The sequence below is a fragment of the Delphinus delphis genome, chromosome 10 (genome assembly GCF_949987515.2).
Source record: "Delphinus delphis chromosome 10, mDelDel1.2, whole genome shotgun sequence".
Lineage (NCBI taxonomy): Eukaryota > Metazoa > Chordata > Mammalia > Artiodactyla > Delphinidae > Delphinus > Delphinus delphis.
The window spans coordinates 13,563,792-13,580,006 of NC_082692.2; the positions used below are offsets into that span (position 1 = coordinate 13,563,792).

The following is a 16,215-nucleotide window of genomic DNA, read 5'->3' on the forward strand; positions in this document are numbered from 1 at the left end:
TCAATAAATACCTGGTCACCAATGCTTTTGTGTTTTGCCTGCTTCTTTGAGGTTTGCTCCAGAATCTCCTGCTTCCAAATACAGCTGCTCTAGCATTCTCTGCCTTCAGGAGATGAATGCTTTCAGAAATAGAGGTCTATCAAAAAAAAAATCATCCACTTTGAGATATATTCTTTTAGCAAGTCACTCAGAAGTTAGCTGTAGATGACTAAGCTTTTAATGTTAAACTAATCCTGTCCGTTCCTTACAGTTGTTAACCATTCCAACCGCAGTGCAAGATACTAAGGACCCACATTACAAATGAGGAACCAGCAGTCAGAGTCTCGTAGCTAGGAGAAGACTGAGCTGGGCAATTTAATCCTAGTCTGGTCTTGAAAGCGTTCCCTATTCAGACCTTTACAAACAAAACTAGGACAGGACACACAACAGGTTCCTCGAGAAACACAAAGATAATAAAGGATAAACTTAAATGTAGTTAAACTGTGGCGTGGTCTGAGTCCTGTAGACAATGTGCTGTCAGGACCTCAGCCATGAACTACTACACATTCTGGAAACCACAGTGGATGTCTGAGGTAAGCTTATAAAAATTGCCCCAGGGCTTCCCTGGTGGCACAGTGGTTGAGAGTCCGCCTGCCGATGCAGGGGACACGGGTTCATGCCCCGGTCCGGGAAGATCCCACATGCCGCGAAGCGGCTGGGCCCGTGAGCCATAGCCGCTGAGACTGCGCGTCCAGAGCCTGTGCTCCGCGACGGGAGAGGCCACAACAGTGAGAGGCCCGCGTACTGCAAAAAAAAAAGAAAAAAAAATTGCCCCATATTACAAGGAAATGAAAGCTCTGACATGGTACATATAGCTGGTGTGTGTAGCTAGACCCAACACACCCATTTTTATCAATTTTACTGTACCAAATTCACCAGTTTCCAAACAGGCCCAGCACATGACATAGTGATACAATTAAAACATAAGTTTTTCCCCAGGCTAAACCAGGAAGTTTATGGCCTGGTTACAAATTCCTAAAACTGGTCCAACACTTATTTCAAGTAATAAAATCCTAATTCTGTGAATAATTCCAAGAGAAATTTCTTACAAATAGCTAAAGACTTATTTCAGTTGTCTGAATTGTACTTCTCAGTGCCCCAAACTGTAAATTACTAAAAAACCAACCTACCACTTGAGAGTGGCATGCCTGGACCTCATGCATCAGAAGTCTTCCAGGTGCTCATGTAATTTGGGGCCCTACCTGGACCCAGTGATGCATGAGTCTCTGGTGAGCAGGTCCCAGGATATACATTTGGCCCACCTCACCAAGCATGTTGATGTACATTCAGTGAGAACAACGGACCCTCTTGTAAATCAAATTATATAAACATACCTGATGATTCCATCTTTCTGCGTATGCCTTTCTTACCTTCAGAGATTATTTTCAGTTAAAAACAATTCCTCATTGATCCAGCACGAGAAGTGGGCTTTTATTGTTTTCTTTCCATAACGTTTCCCCTTCTTCCACAAACAGCGCCTGACTTTCATTTGTGTATGGAGCACGGAACCCAAGGCAGCTATTACAGCCACAGGGAGTGGGTCTACAGCCTGTACCAGTCCGACGAAGAGACACCTCTGCTGGGCTTAAGCAGGGACTGATTTGAGGCTGGAGCTGCTACCACGAATGTTTTCTATAGCTGCCATGTGCAGCCGGAGAGTTAAAGCAGTTGACATGAAAAGACAAGTCCTACCTAAGTCCCAAATACTCTAGCCCTAGAGATCTCAGTTCTGGGGGCCAGATTTCATTTATAAGATAAGCCACCCTAAGTTTGGTTTTCAGTTACTTGCTTTTAAAAAAAAATTACTAAATAAAATATTTCCAGCACATTTTTAATGAAAAATCTTTCCCAGAATAGAAAGCCTAATATTCCCATCCATATCGACCTAAAGAATGACTAAGAGTGAACGAACATGCAGTTTAGTTAGGCATTAACTTCTCAGCATCAACACCCCACAGGTTTCCAGTTTACTTCTTTTAGCATTCACCATCATCTGCCCCCAAAAGAGGTTCATGTCAAATGTATATTATTTAATAAGGTGAGAATTATAAATACAAAATTCCTACTCCGAAACCAGCATTTGATGATGTCCTAAGACATTTTCAGTAAGAGAAACCATGTCACTGGAAACACAGAAAAGCTCTTAAACATTTTAAAGTACTGAATTTAACCACAAGTTCAGCAAAATAAAAGGCGGCACAGAATAATCATATGTACAGATTGAAGAATACAATTATCAAACGCTGTCCCAAGAGCACTTTTATGGACCACAGGAAAGAAATCTAGTTTAAAAAAATCGATAAAATAATCCAAAAGAAATTCCACAAAAGGACCACTGAAGTTTTTGTGGGCTATTTTGGGCATGCATCTCCAAGAACTCTATCAATAAAACATTGTCTAGCCACCTATCAAGGAAGATACAAACAGAAATGGCTGCGTGTGTTTATTTTCAACTTTTAAAAAGTATGTCCATTTATATGCAAAGTAGGTGCGATTCCTAGCACCAGACATAAAGCAGGGTTATCTTCAGACACTTCCCCTTCAGTTAGGAGTTGTCCAAATCACTTCAATGTATTCTTCAGAATTTTTCTTCTAACTGACCATTGTTAACCTTCATAAAAAGGTTCCCTTCCACTAACACTCATACCTTCACTAGGATTTAACACTAGAACAAAACGTATTTCATAACTTTTTATTGATGGCATTTATCCCATGGTTTAACATGTTAATTATACTGTAATAAACATGGCTTTAATATTAAACTTTTCCTTATTATCCAAAGTCACCACAGTCCATTTCAGTAAATATAAAAATATATGCTTAATACTTTGTACAATACTGGTTTTTGGTCCAAACAAAAACTGGATCAGAAAAGCCAATAAACTCACTTTAAGAATCCCCAATTTTTTTTTTTAAAGATTTCCAAATGGATTTAGGCAACTTTGAATAATGGGATTTACATAATAAAATCTGAGACAAGACTAAACAACAAAAAAACTTTCTAACACAAAATTAAAATTTCAAGTTCACAGATTTATGTTATGCCAAAAAAGTACAGAAACAAAATTGTATTTACACAAGTTTCATAATAAAATAATGAAAAAGGCAAGACAGGTGATAGTCAGAAGAATGCCAATATAGAAATAGCATATAATTATTAAATGGAGAACGAACTAGATCTAACAACTCCTTAGCATGGACCACTCTTTAATCAGGCTTCCTCTATCAGAAAATTTTAGTGCACAATACACCCAACTCACTCACTTCACACATACACCAGCACAAACTCAGCATAGAAATCATTCATTTCAACATCCTCTAATCTATACAGAATTCCTCAGATATAATTACAATTTCAATGCGTTCCATAAAACGCATATCAACGCACACGGTGGTGCAGAGGTTGTATACAAAGCCATTCTCTTGAGCGGGCTCGATTCCTGGGTTCAGCCAGCCTATGCCAAACCAGTGAATAATTTGCTGGATCATAAAACATTTTTGCTGAAGAATAAGTCACCAGTCTAGCTATTATTTTTTTAAAAGGGGGTGGGAGAGGTAAGGTTGGGGCTTCTGTAAAGAAAAAAGGAGGAAAATTCCAAAATTAAAGATCTGACCTCAGATAACCCAGCACGTAGTACAATCCAGAATCTGAAAGTAGGGCACCAGCTGTTGTTAAAACAGTGTGTATAACACCATCAAGATCTTTATTTCCTGCGTCTAACAGCAGTCTTTATCTTGCGACCAGAAACTGCAGTTCCAGGAGAGAATGAGTTTTTCCCATTTGACCTGTGAAAAACAAAAACTCTATAATGTGACATGATGCTCAGATGAAAGTTCACAATCATAACACTAAATGTGACTGGTGATGGGGTGGGGGACACTACTTTCTGCTACACCTCATACCCTCAAGAGACACACGCACATGCACACACACCCTGCTACTTTCTGCTACACCTCATACCCGAGACAGCAGACAGACAGACACACGCGCACACACACACACACACACACTCTCTCTCTCTCTCTCCCTCCCTCCCTCCTGCTAGTTTTCTGAGGCCATGATCCTCCAAAATTGTAATACGGTAAACTGATGGAGAACATAGATTTTACCTCAGCCATACTGCACCTTGGTGATTCTATACACACACACACAAACACACACCCTCACTATGTTAAATTCTCCATTTCAACAAAAAGCTCTCTTACCCCACAGAAAACGCCGCTGGAGACTGGCTAAATTGAAAGCCCCCCGAGCCAGAGGGCTGGGCTGAGGCCGCAGGTGTGCTGGCATTTGCGCCGAACGTGAACACTCCTGATGGATTATTGTTTGTGAAGTTGAAATTTGTAGCGCTGCTGCCAAACTGGAAAACAGAACCTGCAATAGATGAAGCAGAAAAACTTTATTAAGGTAAAAATGATGGTTCTTCTACTAATGACTCTGACCTTTACATACAAAAACCTGTAAAGGGTTAAAGCTCTTATGGTCACTTAAAGAAAATTAAGTATTTTCTCCACTCACACAATATATACCTGACACCCTCAAACAAGTGTCCTAACTCACCCATGACCAAGGAAAAAAGGGCAGGGTGGACTTTTCGCTAAGACCGTGGAATCAACAAACATACTTACCTCTATCTTCTTCAAAATTATGTTAAAATAACAGTAAAGGGAATTTTACAATAAATGGAGAGAGGAGACAACACAACAAAATTTTGAAGCTGGAAGGCTAACTGGAGCCAAGTACTAAACTAGCAGCAAGGGAAAGCACAGAAGTCTTTCCATTTACACTCAACATACCCAAAAGGTTTAGGTTCCAGGTACTTCCGGAAGTGAGAATGAAGGTGTGACTGAAAAAAACCCCAGCAGAATGGTAGAGTATCTGTTTAAGAAGCAGATACCTAGATCAATCCCTCCCCAGCACCAGACAGGATAATAAATCTCCTCTACCCAGCAGAAGAATAGAACTTTAGTCTCTGGAGAGGCCTCTGGACCAGGGGATATCACACATAAAGGCAAAGATACCATACTGCAAACAGAAGCATTCAGCATAGCTTGATACAATGAATATTGAGAGCGGCAGCCTTCTGCCCTGACTCAGCTCCCATACCGCTGGCAATCAGGAGTATATATACCCTTCAGGAAGGAGACTGGAAGAATCTTCTCTGGGAAATCTGGCAGTCTGAAAGGAAAGACCTAAAGATATTGTACTAGCATCCAGTTCTTCCCAAGAGGACAAGCCAGTTATTAGATAAACCTACAATGATATTCAAGATCTGTAAGCCCTAACCACATACAATGAATTATTGAGTGGTATTTAGGTGTCCTGCACTCATAAAGTTATAAGTAGAATGGAAGAAAATATTCACAAACCATGTATCTGATAAAGGGCTGATATCCAAAATACATACGAACTCCTACAACTCAAGAGCAAACCTCCCCCCCACCAACAAACAAAAACCAAAACCAAACCAAAAAACCCCTCAAATAACCCAATTAAAAAACGGGCAAAGAACCTGAATAGACATTTCTCCGGAGACAACACACGGGTAAATATAAAAAGATGCTCAACCTCACTAACCATCGGGGGGAATGCAAATCAAAACCACTAGGAGATATCAGCTCACACCTCTTAGAACGGCTATTATCAAAAACATAAGAAATAACAAGTGTTGGCAAGGACGTGGAGAAAAGGGAGCCCTTGTGAACTGTCGGTAGAAATGTAAACCGCTGCAGCCACTATGGAAAACAGTATGGAAGTTCCTCAAAAAGTTAAAGATAGAACCACCATATGATCCAGCAATCTCATTCTAGGTATTTACCCAAAAGACTTGAAACTAGGCTCTCAAAAAGATAGCTGGACTCTCTCATTCACTGCAGCATTATTCACAATGACCAAGATGTAGAAACAACCTAAATATCCATAGACAGATACACAGATAAAGGAAACGACATATATACATAAAATGGAATGTTCATCTTGCAATATGGGAAAACATGCATGCATCTGGAGGACATAAGTGAAATAAGCCAATCACAGAAGAACAAGTACTACATGACTTCACTTCTATGAGGAATCTAAAATAACCAAATTCACAGAAGCTGAAAGAATGGTGGCTGCAGAGGAGGGCTTGGGAGTGGGAAGAAATGAGGAGCTGCTATTCAAAAGGTATAGAGTGTCAGTCATGCAAGACGCGTACATTCTAGAACTCTGCTGCACAATACTGTGCCCAGAGTTAACAACACTGCATTGCACACTTAATTTGTTGAAAGAGTAGATAGATCTCACGTTAAACATGCTTACTACAATTAAAACAAAACCCCCAAACACTAAAAGTAGAGAGGCAAGAAGCACCAAACACGTGAGGAAAGTATTTCATAAGAAACACTAAGACCAGAACAATAATAAAGAAAAGCAATTTGGAGAAAACTGACTAAGCAAAAGCTTTAAGAAGGGGGAAAAAAACCTCTGCATCATTAATATCTTCAAGAGATCAATAGAAAACGCTTCTAAAACAAAAGCAGAAGGATATAAAAAGGAGACATCCACAGAACAAAGAGGACCACTCGGAAATTAAAAAGTAATACACGTAGAAGTAAAATCTCAAGAGGTGTGTTTAAAAGTAAATTGAGGGGGACTTCCCTGGTGGTGCAATGGTTAAGAATCCACCTGCCAATGCAGGGGACACGGGTTCGAGCCCTGGTCCGGGAAGATCCCACATGCCGCGGAGCAGCTAAGCCTGTGCGTCACAACTACTGAAGCCCACGCGCTCTAAGGTCCACGTCCCGCAACTACTGAGCTCACGTGCTACAACTACTGAAGCCCACGCACCTAGAGCCCGTGCTCTGCAACAGAAGAAGCCACCACAATGAGAAGCCCACGCACCACAACGAACAGTGGCCCTTGCTCACCGCAACTAGAGAAAGCCCGCGCACAGCAACAAAAACCCAATGCAGCCGAAAAGAAGTGCTTGACTGTGTGAAAGTTGGGAATGCTGTTTATAGGTAATACACATCTCTGTTCTGCCAAGTACAAGAGACAAAAAAAAAAAAAAAAGACATGCATGGTTTCAAAGTTCAAAGAAAAACATTGTATTTAAGACATACAGAACCCAAATGCGGAAACAAAGGACATGACTACTACATACTTACTGGAATTAGGAGCTGTTCCTGAGCCAAATGCAGACTGACTAGGCTGCTGTCCAAACACGGGAGGCTGGCTGCTGCTCGACACTGTCCCAAAAGTAGGTGGTGCAGGCTGAGAGCCAGCAGAAAATAATGCTGCTGAAGATGACAGAGACCCAAAGCCTGGGGGGTTAGGCTGGCTGGCACCTTGGCTTTGTCCAAATGCTGGGGTCTGGTTAGCACCAAACGCTGGACTGGCAGATGGTGCTGAAGGTCCAGTGCCGAATACAAAGGAGGATCCTAGAGGCCCACAGAAATACTGAAATTACCATGATGGTTAAAATGAGATAAGCCTCAAGAAATCTCTATAAACTGAAAAGCACATTTCAAGCTTCTTTCCAGACTCTTACCTTGCTGAACACATCTTATCAAGACAAGTTTTGAATACTGATTAAGAATACAATTCTCTCTACCATTATTTAGTAAAACCATATAAAATCCAAATAAACAAAAACTTCATTAACAAGACTCCTGTCTTAACAGCCCCAAATTTTTAGGTCTTTAAAGAGATAAATCTAAGAAGACAACTGATCTGCCATCAGAAGTGTGACACACTGCAGAAATCAGCTAATGTTGTGACTATGTATCCGTTGCATAATGAGGACTAATGTCTATTAAAATAACCTTCAGTGTCTGGCTATTTACAAATTAACATTGCAAAGAAAAACAAAACAAAAACCCCCAAAAAGACAAGAAACACTTGAAAAAACTAAAGATTATACTCCTAATGAGATTAGAAATATTGCTTCCAAGAGTTACTTAAACTATACACAAAATGCACATCATTCCACATACTGAATAACTACCACACCCTGGGTAGAGATGACCTAAAAGCGGCCATGCTCTTTTGTGGTATTATTTGCTAAGAGTTCATCTGCTTACAATGAAAGCCATTCAAATTAACATGTCTCTTCTTTTTTAAAAGTACCTGCAGAGCTCGATGTGGTGGGAGCTCCAAAGCTGAAACCAGAGGCGGCAGTATCACTGCTGCTGGCACCCGGACCAAAGACAAATGGGGCGACAGCTGTGCCCGCGCTCGACGTGGTTGCTGGTTTGCTCTCTCGAGAAAATAGCAAAGACTGAGATGTACTGGATTCGGCAGAGTTCCCAAAGGCAGAGCTGCTCACAGGACTGTTGGCCTGTCCAAACACAAAGGCAGCCGCAGGCACACTGGAGGACGAGGTGGAACTACCAAATATGCCACCACCAGCTGAAGTGGCTGGTGTACTTGAATTAGAGGAACTGTTGTTCAAGAAACTGAAAACTGGCTTTGCTGTACCTTGATCTATAAGACAGAAATTAAGAAATAAACAAAAACCTTTAAAAACAAGTAATACCAAAAGCATTTTTTCCTAGTCTAAAGTCTAATACGAGTCCATTAGAAAACAATCATTAAGTTTTTAATATAGATTCATTCATCAAATGGACATCTGTTACGTTAAATTTTTTTTTTTTTTTGCGGTACGCGGGCCTCTCACTGTTGTGGCCTCTCCCGTTGCGGAGCACAGGCTCCGGACGCGCAGGCCCAGCGGCCATGGCCCACGGGCCCAGCCGCTCCGCGGCATGTGGGATCCTCCCGGACCGGGGCACGAACCCGCGTCCCCTGCATCGGCAGGCGGACTCTCAACCACTGCGCCACCAGGGAAGCCCTGTCATGTTAAATTTTGATGTAGTCAAATATATCCACCTTTTCTTTTATGGCTTATGAATTTTGTCTAACATAGCAAAACCTTTGGCATTCAGATTAATAAAAATAAAAAATATTCCTTAAATCCAAATCTAACTGGATACTTTGGATAACAAATTCAGACAATGGGAGACAGCTACACTTTTATAAATTTGATCTTGCAATTTATGTTAGCAGGATTGTAACTTCAATTTATCTGAACAATGGCCAATTTTCTCTGCCGCCTTTACTGACTGGTGTACCCTTTTGCTCACTAATTTGTAACTCTACCTTTACCACGTATTAACTTCCAAACCTCTACAGTTACTGTTACTAGACTATTTTAAATATTGTAACTTTGTAGTATTGTTTGATATTAGTAGGGCAAACCTACCTGACTGTATGTGTACCCTTCTCCCCAAAATTTCTTATACATTTTCCCTTCCACGTGAATTTTAGAATTATTTTAGCTTGTCAAGCTCCACAAAAATTCCTCTAAGAACTGAAATTATATTGGGAGTGAGGTGAAGAGTAAAGGATATTCTCACTCAGGAACAAGTATAAAACATGCCTTTTATGTTCTCTTAATTCTTTAGCATGTTGCAGGTTCTGCTGATATTATAAAATACAAATTGGAAATGTTAGTAAATACAAATGGGAAATGCTGTCCAACTATTTATTCTTGATTTGGAGAAAAGAGAATGATTTTTTATATGGTGACCCTGAATCCAGCTACCTTCAGTAGAAGACTTTTTTTTTTTAAACTTGTTCCAATAACATCTCAGTTCCAACACTATTTACTAGACAGGGCTGGTCACATTGTGGTATGGGCATTGGTATAATTTACAGAAAATGGAACATGTTAGCTCACTTTCAGGTGGTTTAATAGGACGTTAAAAATGTCTATTTCAATGGAAACAGTATAGCGATACCAGGATTAAATTCGATTAGACCCTATCTCATTTTTATTCCTTTCTAAATAATAATGTATAATTTAGTTTTTGTTTCCTTTGAAGGGTGTGTTAAAATTTAAGCAGAATTTTATAGACAAAAACTGCTCACACCTATGTGTGGAATTCCATACTTCTTTTTTCAGGTTAATTTTTCATTTTCTTGTGTTTCTAATTTATTATTCAAAAGTGTTCATGTTCTTTTGCATTGTGTTCTGGGAAATTCCAGTTCACTAATCCAATTATCAGCTGTTTTTTTGCCCCCGCTGCTCCTCAGTCCACACAATGATTTTATTTCACAAACCATGTTTCTTTAACTTTTAAAAATACTATTTCATTTTTTTCTTCCAGATCTTAGTTTTCATAATCACCTCTATTTCTCAGGGATTTATCATATTTGTTGTCTATGTTCCTTAAATGCCAGATGAAGACTGGTTATCTCTATTTGTAAATGAAGGCCTGTACATAAAGATTTTATTAGTTAAAAAATAAAATATTTCATGAGCTTAAGAAAAAATGCTTATTTTCCTGAACAGTATATGTCAATTCTGATTATAAAAGCCCAAACAGAAGAGAGTAAGTCACGGACAAATGTGCAAATACTGTGGGCTTTCCATTAGAGCTGTGTTTCTCAAAATTAGATATGCAGATAACTTCATGAGAATCATGGGGGGGGGATTCTGAAGGAGCTGAATCCTCGGCTGCTTCCCAGAGAGTTCTATTACTGGTACTCTCTCAACTATTTCCAGTATAAACCATTCCTTGACTTGCTACCTTTGACACCTTGTAAAAAAAAAAAAACAACAACAATGTTTAATACCTACCAGCTGTAGTACTGGTTTGAGCTCCAAAAGCAAAAGTGGCCTTCGTTGGCTGTTCAGATTCCTTCTCAGATGGTTTTGCCATACTGAAACTAAAGGTCGAAGACTTGGAAGAACCCTCGTCTTTGGTTTGCTCTGAGTTCCCAAAGGAAAACACTGGTGTACACTTTGGCTCTTCACTGTCAGCTTTTTTCCCAAACACTAGAGATGTAGACGTGACAGGCTCTTGCTGTTTCTCTTCTGTCCTTCCCAAAACAAACAACGAGGCAGATGGCAGGGGGGCAGGGTCCACGCTGCCGAAAGTGAACCCTCCTTTGGAGGCAGGGGTTTCTTCTTTTTTTGCTTCTGGCGTCTGACATGTGAAAGGAGCCCCTGGGACACTCTTGGTGTCCACGGTTCCAAAACTGAAGCTGCTCTTGCTCTCAGAGGTCACTGTGGTGTCAGTAGCAGCAGGGGGAGGGTTAATGACACCAGAACCAAAGCCAAAGCCTGCTGATGAAGATTTCGGCGGTTCTTCTTTCTTTTCTTGCTGCCCAAGACTAGACACCCCAAACTGAAATGGAGCTAAAGAAGGCGGATTGCTTAAACCAGAAGCAAGTCCAAACTTAAAATTATCGTTTTTACTATCTTTTTTAACTTCTTCAGGTTTAGAATCAGATGAAACTCCAAATTTAAAATCTCCTATTGGTTTAGAAAATTTAAAGCCTTCACTCAAAGGGGTTACAGACCCAGAATCTAATGACACACCTATTTTGAAACCTCCTTGATCTCCAAATTTAAAATTTCCAGTGTTTGTTAAAGTCTGAGAAGGCCCAGAAGAGGATGACGGGATACCAAATTTGAAGGATGAGGTTGCTGGGTTCGAAGATGAGGAAGATGGGCTGAAGCCTTCAAAAATATAAGAAACACCAAAAAGACAATGAATTACTACTACTCTCTCAAACAGAATGTCAACCTTGAAAAGTAAAGGGACATGGGACAACTCTGAAAAGGCCTACTTCGAAGAGTATTAGTTTAACAATGGCAGTAAACATGAACCAAGTTGCCCATATTCAGCATCTCGATACTCACAACTACACGGATGTGCCACATTTCATCTATCAGACTGACAGAGATCAAACAAGTTTGATAAAACAGTGCTGGTGATGAGACTAGGAGTAACAGACACTCCAGACATGGCAGGTGGATGTGTAAATCAGCACAAAATTTGTGGAGGGCAACTTGCCAATATTTACCCCAAATTACAGACACATGTACCCTTTGACCCAGCAAGTCTACAGCTGAGTCTTTATTTGAATGATAAACTCAAAGATATGCAGAATGCCATATGCAATCCAGGCAGCTGTAAATGAAGAACAAAGTCCAAGCTAATCTGTGGTAATGTCAAGGGTGCAAAAAGGCGGTGTGGTATACAACCTTTTCTAACAAGGTAGAGAGAAGTAAGAATAGAGAGAATAGAAGTATATTTGCTTGTGATGTGCATAAAGAAACACTGAAAGAGTTACAAGAAACTAACCACAGATAGCTATTACCACTGGTGGAGCAAGAAGGATGGAAAATGAGCCAATAGGGACAAGAGAGATACTTTTCGCTGGGAATCCTGTCATAATTTGCTTTTTAAATCCTGTGAGTACATGTGTTATTTACTTAAGAATTAAGATTTTTAGCACCAAAGAACTAGAATTATATGAGTGGAAGCAATATATTTTTTTTTTGCGGTACGCGGGCCTCTACTGTTGTGGCCTCTCCCGTTGCGGAGCACAGGCTCCGGACTCACACGCTCAGCGGCCACAGCCCACGGGCCCAGCCGCTCCACGGCATGCGGGATCTTCCCGGACCAGGGCACGAACCCGTGTCCCCTGCATCGGCAGGTGGACTCTCAACTACTGCGCCACCAGGGAAGCCCTGGAAGCAATATTTTAAAAAATAAAAATACTATACTGACAAGATCAAAGTCTTGGTTTCAGAATTCTTCTCTGTAGTGGAATAAACTAGAAATGAAGCACTTGAATGACTGGCTCAACACAAAAATCATTAAACGGTGCCAAGGTATTCATCCATTACTCTGTTTACCCACATGTAAATAGAGACAGGTGGCAACCAAGGGCTTGTAAAAATCGCTTGTCTTCAGATTTCCCCCTTTAATGATTACCCACCCCACTTTCTTTCCATAAGAAACTTATTTGAAATTATATCAGAATCTCAAAAGCAGGACTCCCCTGGTGGCACAGTGGTTAAGAATCCACCTGCCAGTGAAGGGGACATGGGTTTGATACCTGGTCTGGGAAGATCCCACGTGCCGAGGAGCCACTAAGCCCAAGCACCACGCAACTACTGAGCCTGTGCTCTAGAGCCTGCGTGCTGCAACTACTGAGCCCACGAGCCACAACTACTGAAGCCCGCGCGCCTAGAGCCCGTGCTCCACAACGAGAGAAGCCACCGCAGTGAGAAGCCCGCGCACCACAATGAAGAGTAGCCCCCGCTCGCCGCAACTAGAGAAAGCCCACGTGCAGCAACGAAGACCCAACGCACCCAAAAAAAAATCTCAAAAGCAAATGGCTATCCACACGGTCTCTGAAATACCTTAAGTGATATTAGACAGAAAGCTAAAAATAAAGGTGCCAAAGACAATAATTAACTAGTTATCACCTCTGACTCAAAGGATCTCAAAGGCACTTCTGCCTCAAAAGGAAGGTTTAAAGGTATGGTGATTACTGTACTACAGGTGGGGAAAACGGGAAAGGGACCATGAGGTAGCAGCCACATAAGGAGCTTTAGTGATCTTCTAAAACCCAAATGCAGTGTTTTTCAAACCAGTTGTATCCCCTTAGCCATGTTAATTAATTCAGTGGGCTGCAACCAGCATTTTCCTTCTCAAATGAAAACAAATAAAATAGAAAATGTACTTATCTTCACTGCAGACTAGCAAACAATTCAACTGCATAGTAATTCAGAGACAGATACGAGCTAAAGGTCCAGGACAAGAGCTCATTTTACATGAATTTTCAACAGAGAATGAATAGTTTTAAAACCAAAGCTGTTTGTAAATATCTCACTTTAAAGTGGTGATCTAAGGAGGCACTTTGCCAACACCCTACCTGTAAACTCAGACTTCGTGCCCGGCTTTGCACTCTCGCATGCTGCGCATCTGTTAGCATCTGCTTTATTCTCCACTAGGCACACTGCACAGTCCCAGCTTCCCTCAGGTTTCTTGAACTTGTCCAATCCTAGGCAGCCTCCAGACAACAGAGAGACAGAGACAGTGCTGCTACTTGAAGCAGGTACTGAACTTCCTAAAAAATAATGGGGAAATACAGGAAAATTCGGATTTACATTATGTCAAGATCTCAATGACACCACTAAGTCTAAATGTACAGTTTTTCATGTGTTTCCTATTAAGAGAAAATGCCAGAAATCTAAACATCACATTGTTAAAAACAGTACAGACAGCTCAGATTTCTTTTAATCTTACAAAAGAGCAACTCACACTCACCTTGCTCAGTGATGAGCCCCCTTTTAATCCCCAGTTTGAACAGCCATGGTTTTTAAGAACCACGCTCACAAATCAGAGCCTAAAAGCCTGAATTTTCCTTAATAATCTATCCGATTTTGTTACACATCACAGATTATAAAACATACATTCTCAATTGCAGGCAACAGCCTGACTCATAAAACATACCGCCCAGGCAATATTCATTTCAAGATTTCAAAGCACAGATCTCTGGCTTTGAAATGACTATTTTTGCATAGAAGTGCTCTTTTATCCACTTCGCAATTCAACTCAACACTACCTACTATGTTCATGGCATTTCTGTTATAAGGTAGCCATTTAACAGACATTTATTAAGCGCCATAACGTGCTTAGGTTCTGGGGATATCGAGATGAATAAAATGTTGCTTAACTTCTAAAGGTGTTTCTGGTCTAAAAGGGGGGAAAGCAAAACGAACATAAATGCATAGCAGCACCATCACTAAGACGGAGAGTGACAAATGATCTAAACAAGAGTACAGAGAAGAAATTACTATGGGATAGGAGAAGGATTCACAGGGGTGGTATTTACATTTTTAAGCAGAACTAGCAATTTTGTGGGCAGATGCGGCGGCACAGGAAGGATAGCTCAGCAAGGCACAGCTGCATGAAGAAATACAGTGTTGAGAGTGGAGCCATTCATTCTGGTAACCTCACTTCTCTAAATGTCCTCTAGCTGTTGTCACTTTTCCCAGTTACCTGATCTGTGTTTTACTGGTATGTTCTCTTCCATCTTGCCAACAGAATTGTGCCATCTTTGGTCCACTGCCCTTCTCATGAGCTCTCATCTACTCTGATGATTTTAACCACCAACAAAATCTTTCCCATCCATACCTGAGACCCACACTTCTGGTTTTCATCCCTGTGGTATCTCTTTGTTGGTAGTTCCACTATCCACCTGGCTACCTTGGCTAGATGACAACTCTTCCCTTATACATCTCTCCAATCTATTTCATTCTCTTTCTCTGACCCTTCTACTGCTCTTCTGATTCAAGCCCCCTCATCTCTTGCTTAATAGCCTTGTTATTGAGACCTCTGGTTTCATTCCCTTGAAATCCATCCTCCTAAAAAGCAACTAGTACCACGTGGTTTTCGTTTTTCCTCTCTGGTTATTCATTTAAAAGATTAACTGCTCCAAAGTTCTATTCTTGCTACTCTCTTAAGTTGGCAGAGTTCAGTTTTAGGCTGTCTTCTCTATTTGCTCTGCTCACTCACCTTATATCACCTCTACTCCCATGACTTACTTGAAAACTATGGGCTAATGACTCCCAAATCTGTATCTCCAGTCCAGAGGGTCCATTATCAGTATATCCAAAGGCCTCACACATATCTGTCAACTTCAGCAGCTTGAAATCAACATATCTTCAAACCGTACATTATTCTATACCCCATTTGCTTGTATTAGTACATATCACTACTATCTCTACCTATATTATTGATCAACTTCCTAATCTGTCCTCTGGTTTCCAAATTTTGCTGCCTTCAAATCTATCCTCCAAAAAGCCACCAGGTGATTTATCAAAAATATAAGTTTGACCCATCAACTCAGAATAAATTTTGGTTTCCTACACGTATCAAGAGCTTTCTTTCTTTTTTTTGTTAAGGGGAAGAGGAAGAATGCCAGATGGAAAGAGAAAAATATTTCGGAAAAAAGATTCTGAAATCTTATTCTTGTAGAGATGTCTAGCAGGAATCAGAAATATGGCTCACCCCTGGTGTTAAGAGAGGGATGTGGGCTATTAACTCAAGAGCTTTCCATTGCAGACACAAAATCACACATCCATGATAATGCAATAAAAATAGGAAGTATAATTCCCAGGATACTCATAACATGTTTTATTTAGTATCCATGTTACCATATATCTGTATCAAATAATTATATAATAGCATTACAAACACAGCAGAGTCAAATGAATTAATTCCAAATGAATTAAAGATCAATGTAAATCTTCAGTTAACTCTTTCAAAATTGAACAGAAACAGGAAAAACTCAACTCTAACTTCATTTTTCTGGTTACCTAATAGAAC

The 16,215-nt window shown here is 40.4% G+C and overlaps 1 protein-coding gene across 1 annotated transcript in view; it reads right to left on the reverse strand.

The window, feature by feature from the left end:
* Positions 1–2,800: 2,800 nt before the first annotated feature.
* Positions 2,801–16,215, reverse strand: part of NUP153 (nucleoporin 153) — a 74,136-nt gene continuing 60,721 nt past the window's right edge. The window contains exons 17-22 of the mRNA XM_060023591.2: positions 13,757–13,951; positions 10,662–11,546; positions 8,150–8,506; positions 7,189–7,461; positions 4,246–4,414; positions 2,801–3,825 (exon numbers count right to left, since the gene is read on the reverse strand). Of these exons, the coding sequence (XP_059879574.1) occupies positions 3,744–3,825; positions 4,246–4,414; positions 7,189–7,461; positions 8,150–8,506; positions 10,662–11,546; positions 13,757–13,951 (1,961 nt within the window). The 3' untranslated portion in view covers positions 2,801–3,743. The remainder of the gene's footprint in view (positions 3,826–4,245; positions 4,415–7,188; positions 7,462–8,149; positions 8,507–10,661; positions 11,547–13,756; positions 13,952–16,215) is intronic.